The sequence below is a fragment of the Lepisma saccharinum genome, unplaced genomic scaffold (genome assembly GCF_977018435.1).
Source record: "Lepisma saccharinum unplaced genomic scaffold, izLepSacc3.1 HAP1_SCAFFOLD_182, whole genome shotgun sequence".
Taxonomy (NCBI): Eukaryota; Metazoa; Arthropoda; class Insecta; order Zygentoma; family Lepismatidae; genus Lepisma; species Lepisma saccharinum.
Window position 1 is genome coordinate 74386 of NW_028142979.1, and position 7035 is coordinate 81420.

At 38.6% G+C, this 7035-nt stretch overlaps 1 protein-coding gene across 1 annotated transcript; it reads right to left on the reverse strand.

Annotated features, from left to right (window-relative positions):
- Window positions 1-3454: 3454 nt before the first annotated feature.
- Window positions 3455-5406, reverse strand: LOC145982457 (zinc finger MYM-type protein 1-like). Its single transcript, XM_083115932.1, has 2 exons — window positions 4807-5406; window positions 3455-3913 (listed from the first exon to the last, which is right to left on the reverse strand). The coding sequence occupies exons 1-2, from the start codon at window positions 5404-5406 to the stop codon at window positions 3455-3457; spliced, it is 1059 nt and encodes a 352-aa protein (XP_082972058.1).
- Between the last annotated feature and the right edge of the window lie 1629 nt (window positions 5407-7035).

Genomic DNA, 7035 nt, shown 5'->3' on the forward strand with positions numbered 1-7035 from the left:
ATAACGAAGATATAACAACCTTAAAAATGACTTATTTCTCGCGACACTCAACCGTTGCCGTTCCAGCCACGAATTGCATTTTGGGCCCCTAAGACGAATCAAAGTTCCATTTAATGATTTTAATACAAAGAAAAAACATCAAGGAACACAACCAAAAAAGGTTTCTACGGTAAGTGTCCACAAATAACGAAGATATAACAACCTTAAAAATCACTTATTTCTTGCGATATGCAACCGTTACCGTTCCAGCCACGAATTGCATTTTGGGTCCCTAAGACGAATCCAAATTCCATTTAATGACTTTACAAATAAAGAATAAACATCAAGGAACACAACCAAGAAACGTTTATACGGTAAGTGTCCACAAATAACGAAGATATAACCACTCCAAAAATAACTTATTTCTCGCCATATGCAACCGTTACCGGGCCAGCCACGAATTGCATTTTGGGCCCCTAAGACGAATCCAAATTCCATTTAATGACTTTACAAACAAAGAATAAACATCAAGGAACACAACCAAAAAAAGTTTATACGGTAAGTGTCCACAATTACCGAATATATAACCATCCCAAAAATGACTTATTTCTCGCGACATTCAACCGTTGCCGTTCCAGCCACGAATTGCATTTTGGGCCCCTAAGACGAATCAAAGTTCCATTTAATGATTTTAATACAAAGGATAAACATCAAGGAACACAACCAAAAAAGTTTATACGGTAAGTGTCCACAAATAACGAAGATATATCCATCCCAAAAATGACTTATTTCTCGCGACATTCAACCGTTGCCGTTCCAGCCACGAATTGCATTTTGGGTCCCTAAGACGTATCCAAATTCCATTTAATGACTTTACAAATAAAGAATAAACATCAAGGAACACAACCAAAAACGTTTATACGGTAAGTGTCCACAAATAACGAAGATATAACAACCTTAAAAATGATTTATTTCTCGCGATATGCAACCGTTACCGTTCCAGCCACGAATTGCATTTTTGGCCCCTAAGACGAATCCAAAGTCCATTTGATGACTTTACAAATAAAGAATAAACATCAAGGAACACAACCAAAAAAGTTTATACGGTAAGTGTCCAAAAGTAACGAAGATATAACCACCCCAAAAATGACTTATTTCTCGCGACATTCAACCGTTGCCGTTCCAGCCACGAATTGCATTTTGGGTCCCTAAGACGAATCCAAATTCCATTTAATGATTTTAATACAAAGGATAAACATCAAGGAAGACAACCAAAAAAAGTTTCTACGGTAAGTGTCCACAAATAACGAAGATATAACAACCTTAAAAATGACTTATTTCTCGCGACATTCAACCGTTGCCGTTCCAGCCACGAATTGCATTTTGGGCCCCTAAGACGAATCAAAGTTCCATTTAATGATTTTAATACAAAGAATAAACATCAAGGAACACAACCAAAAAAAGTTTCTACGATAAGTGTCCACAAATAACGAAGTTATAACAACCTTAAAAATGACTTATTTCTCGCGATATGCAACCGTTACCGTTCCAGCCACGAATTGCATTTTGGGTCCCTAAGACGAATCCAAATTCCATTTAATGACTTTACAAATAAAGAATAAACATCAAGGAACACAACCAAAAAAGTTTATACGGTAAGTGTCCAAAAGTAACGAAGATATAACCACCCCAAAAATGACTTATTTCTCGCGACATTCAACCGTTACCGGGCCATCCACGAATTGCATTTTGGGCCCCTAAGACGAATCAAAGTTCCATTTAATGATTTTAATACAAAGAATAAACATCAAGGAACACAACCAAAGAAAGTTTCTACGGTAAGTGTCCACAAATAACGAAGATATAACAACCTTAAAAATGATTTATTTCTCGCGATATGCAACCGTTACCGTTCCAGCCACGAATTGCATTTTGGGTCCCTAAGACGAATCCAAATTCCATTTAATGACTTTACAAATAAAGAATAAACATCAAGGAACACAACCAAAAAAGTTTATACGGTAAGTGTCCAAAAGTAACGAAGATATAACCACCCCAAAAATGACTTATTTCTCGCGACATTCAACCGTTGCCGTTCCAGCCAGGAATTGTATTTTGGGTCCCTAAGACGAATCCAAATTCCACTTAATGACTTTACGAATAAAGAATAAACACCAACGAACACAACCAAGAAACGTTTATACGGTAAGTGTCCACAAATAACGAAGATATAACCACTCCAAAAATAACTTATTTCTCCCGACATTCAACCGTTGTCGTTCCAGCCACGAATTGCATTTTGGGCCCCTAAGACGAATCAAAGTTCCATTTAATGATTTTAATACAAAGGATAAACATCAAGGAACACAACCAAAAAAAGTTTCTACGGTAAGTGTCCACAAATAACGAAGATATAACAACCTTAAAAATGACTTATTTCTCGCGACATTCAACCGTTGTCGTTCCAGCCACGAATTGCATTTTGGGCCCCTAAGACGAATCAAAGTTCCATTTAATGATTTTAATACAAAGGATAAACATCAAGGAACACAACCAAAAAAAGGTTTCTACGGTAAGTGTCCACAAATAACGAAGATATAACAACCTTAAAAATGACTTATTTCTCGCGACATTCAACCGTTGCCGTTCCAGCCACGAATTGCATTTTGGGCCCCTAAGACGAATCAAAGTTCCATTTAATGATCTTAATACAAAGAATAAACATCAAGGAACACAACCAAAAAAAGTTTCTACGGCAAGTGTCCACAAATAACGAAGATATAACAACCTTAAAAATGACTTATTTCTCGCCATATGCACCCGTTGCCGTTCCAGCCACGAATTGCATTTTGGGCCCCTAAGACGAATCCAAATTCCATTTAATGACTTTAGAAACAAAGAATAAACATCAAGGAACACAACCAAAAAAGTTTCTACGGTAAGTGTCCACAAATAACGAAGATATAACAACCTTAAAAATGACTTATTTCTCGCCATATGCAACCGTTACCGGCCCAGCCACGAATTGCATTTTGGGCCCCTAAGACGAATCAAAGTTCCATTTAATGATTTTAATACAAAGGATAAACATCAAGGAACACAACCAAAAAAAGTTTCTACGGTAAGTGTCCACAAATAACGAAGATATAACCAGTGGCGTATGCTGGTTCTAACGAGTGGGTAATCTCCGACCCTTGATCATCAAACTCCAAAAGTTTCCGTGCATTTTATATCAGGATCCATATGGGATATAGGAATATTTTGTGGGAATGTTTGTCTTATTGTGGCGACCACAATCAATTAATTCTCATTATTGCAGTTTAATATACGTGAAGAATTTCAAATAATAAAACAAGACAGTATTATAAAGCAAAATAAAAAAAACTGTGAAATATAAAATTAAAGACATGCACTAGTGAAATAGAAACCCTCATTATTAATTTAAGTGCAAAATTCAACTTACCCCAGGACCCGATTACTTGTAGTTGAACTCCAGTCTTCTTATTTGAGAGGTGAACTTCCCAATAACGACTTCATGAAATGGAAAGGTGGGGTTGTTCCGAAGATTACGTAGCAACTCCTTTTCAATTGATAGCAGAGCAAGTCCACTTAACCTGTCCTGTCCTTGGGTTGATCTGCAGAATGATTTTATTCTTTTGAGTGCCGAAAAAGAACGTTCAACAGAAGCTGTAGTGGATGGTATAGTGAGAATGAGTGTTGCCAACTTATATCCTTCTGGCAAGGCAACAGTTAGTTTGTTCTTTACCATATTAGAAACTATCTCGTAAATTGACTTCCCAGTAAAATTGAGATCTTGAGATGCATAGAGAACGGCGAGTTCATTTTTCAGCCTCACAGAATCAAAGTGTGCACCATATTTTTCCAATAGAGACATGAAAGCTCTTTCTGGAAAGTTACTCTTAAACACTGGGAACTGAAATGAATCCAAGAGGGAAACAAAGTGCAATGTATGAAAATCGCCAAATCTATCGAAGTTGACCATGTATGTGTCGATCACTTCATTAAACAATCTTCTGTAACTAGTTTCTGGTCTTCATTTTTTCGTTTCCTTTCCAGGTCTGCAACTTCTCTCTTAGTCGAGTACCATACTTGCGCAAAACCAACTCTCATTTCTTTAAGTATTTGCATCACGTTATGAATTTTTTGTGAACAATAGGCTATGTCCAAACTCTTAGTTTGCAATGTGTTGTATAACACATCAGTAAAGTAAAGTAAAAGTAAAAGTAAAGTGTTCCCCTGTGCTTAGTACCACGCCATGAAGGCGTATAGGGGGTGGGGGGTAACGCCCCACACTTTCTTGATCCGGTCGTGAGTGGGGGTGATGATCAGCACCACGCCCCTGACCGCCTTTACCCCCCAGGGTTTCCCCCAGGTACCCATGTTATTCGACGCTGGGTGGGCGCCGGGGCCGCTTCCAACGTTAGAAAAGTTCCCGGATTTGAACCGGCCGGGGATCGAACCCGGAACCTTTGGAAAATAGTTCGAGCAAAAAAACAAGTTTGGAACTTGTTTAAGAAAGAAATGCACCCATTCGCCTGTAGCATAGTCTCGGAATCCCATTCCCCAGCACTTTCGGCAATATTCTCAAAGAACTCTATTAGTTCACTTCTGCTTTCCTTTATTGTGTTGACAAGACGCGAAGAGAAGTTCCATCTGGTAGGTGCAACTTTTGGCAACTTTTTCGCGACAAATTCTTTTAATGCTTGGGTTATTTTCGTCGATTTAGAGAAAAAAGAACCCAATCCAGATAATGTTGTAAAAAAGAGCGCTACATTCTTTGATTCTGCAGACCGATTGCTGAAGTACGTGGCTCTGACAATGGACAAACAGCGCCTGAGGATAGACTTCCCTAACTTTCGCTTGCAGTCCACTAGTGCTTCCAGACATTACTGATGCCCCGTCATAAGTCTGACTGCAGAGTTTATTACTTATGCGGTAGTCTCGTATCACATCTTGGACAAGCGTGAACAAACCATTGGCTGTTCGGTCAGCACTAACGTCAGTGAAAAACAAAAATCTTTCTTGTGCATGGCCATTTTCGTCAACATAACGAATGCATGCTGACAATTGCGATTTATTAGTAATGTCAGTTGTTTCATCTAATAATATAGCTACAAAATTAGCTTTGTCTACCTCGCCTTTTATAGCTTCACTGACCACGCTACAGACTGCCTTAATAAGGCCATTTTGAATTAGAGGAGACGTGCCTTTAAAGACCGTTGCAGTTTGCAAGTGATCGGCAAGTTGCGAGTCATACTCGGCTGTATACTGCAACAATTCTACAAAGTTTCCTTTGTTCAAGGAGTCACTTTCTTCACCATGGCCTCGAAAAGGAAGTTCTTGCTTTGCGAGGAAACACACTGCATTTATTAAGCGCACTAGTATATCTCTATTTCTCTTCACCATTTCATTGTGCCGTACCACATCCAAAGCACGCTGTTTGTCCAGTTGCACGCAGGGAGTCGTAACGTACCCAATTTGCGTTACACGGTACGTTCCATTTTGTAGGAGGAAGAGTATGGTTCAACTGCTGGTACCCATGTAACGTAACGAAATGCAATATCTTATAGAGTGACGTTACAAGGAACGTAACAAAATGTATTATGGTAGATATTAACGTTATAAAGGAACGGAACGAAATGAGCACATTGGAACATAACGTAATATGCAATATGGTATATACTACCGTTACAAGGATACAAGGAACGTAGTAACGAAATGCATTGTGGTATATACTAGCGTTACAAAAAAACGTAACGAAATGCAACATGGTAGTAAATAACGGTACATAGGAACGTAATGAATGCAATCCTCCGTAACGGAACGAAGTGAAAGGCAATATGGTTAATTAACGTTACATAGGAATGTAACAAAATGTAAACCACTGTAGCGGAACGGAACAAAATGCAGTTGGGTACATACCATCTGCATAAGGAACGTAAATAAATTCAGTATGTTAGATGTTAACGTTACAAGGAAAGAACAATTCACAAATGTTAGGTAGTAACGTTATAGGCGCGTGACGAATATAATCTATTTAACATCAAGGAAGAAAAAGGAATAGCCCAAGTCTCTTACCTTTCAGTATATCGTATGGGATTAATGTGTAATAGCCGTTAAAAATATGGTTGTTTGTAAAAAAATGAATTTCAACCAGGGTTGATAAAGGGTCAGGAATTTTAAATCAATTCAATTCCGGTTCAGCAGGGAATATTAGCAAGCATAAATGGATCTGGACCGTAAAGAGCCTTTTTATGTTTAAAATATTTCAATTCGTTCCAGGAACCTTTTCTCCGGATCAATTGAAATACGGCACAGGGACCTTCTTTCCGGATCAATTTAAAGACTGTCTAAGTTCCATATTGAAATGAAAGAATACGCAACTTGGACCGAATTAAAACTGTGCGATAAAGAAGGTTCCGGTGTTGTTGCGGAACCCAATAGAACCCATTAGAATTTATGGGTTCGTGGACGTTTAACAATCCTGATTTGAAAATTACATTTTTGGCTCGAAATTGAATACAGCTTCCAACTAGTGTAGAAATGAGTAGTCATAGACGTGCGCACGGGGTGCAAAGGGGGGGGGGGGGGGCACATGCCCCACCCCCTAATCATTGACGTCTGCCGATATTTTCGACGCAGGGACAAGCAAGGTATTTTTCCATGGGGCATATTAACCAGATAATAGTGTTGCCCCCTCAAGAAACACCACTTGAATTCGAAATTATCGCATTCCTGCATTCCCATTATAATAATTAATGTACATTACTATGACTGGGATCAAATTATACGCGTGAAATATATACTTTTAGCTGACATTCGTTTTCTAAAGGGGAGATGTGGCCATCCTCGCCCCCTTTCAGATTTCCATGCTCCTATATTATTATACTTTAATCCAGAAATTTAGGGTTGAGGAATCTTATCGCCGGTTATTAAACGATATTATGCTCTTGAAGAAAATTAAGTATTTTCAAGCAGATGAAAGTTCACAAAGCAACAACGGCGGAAGAAGGTGCAGTGGCGCAACCACAGGGT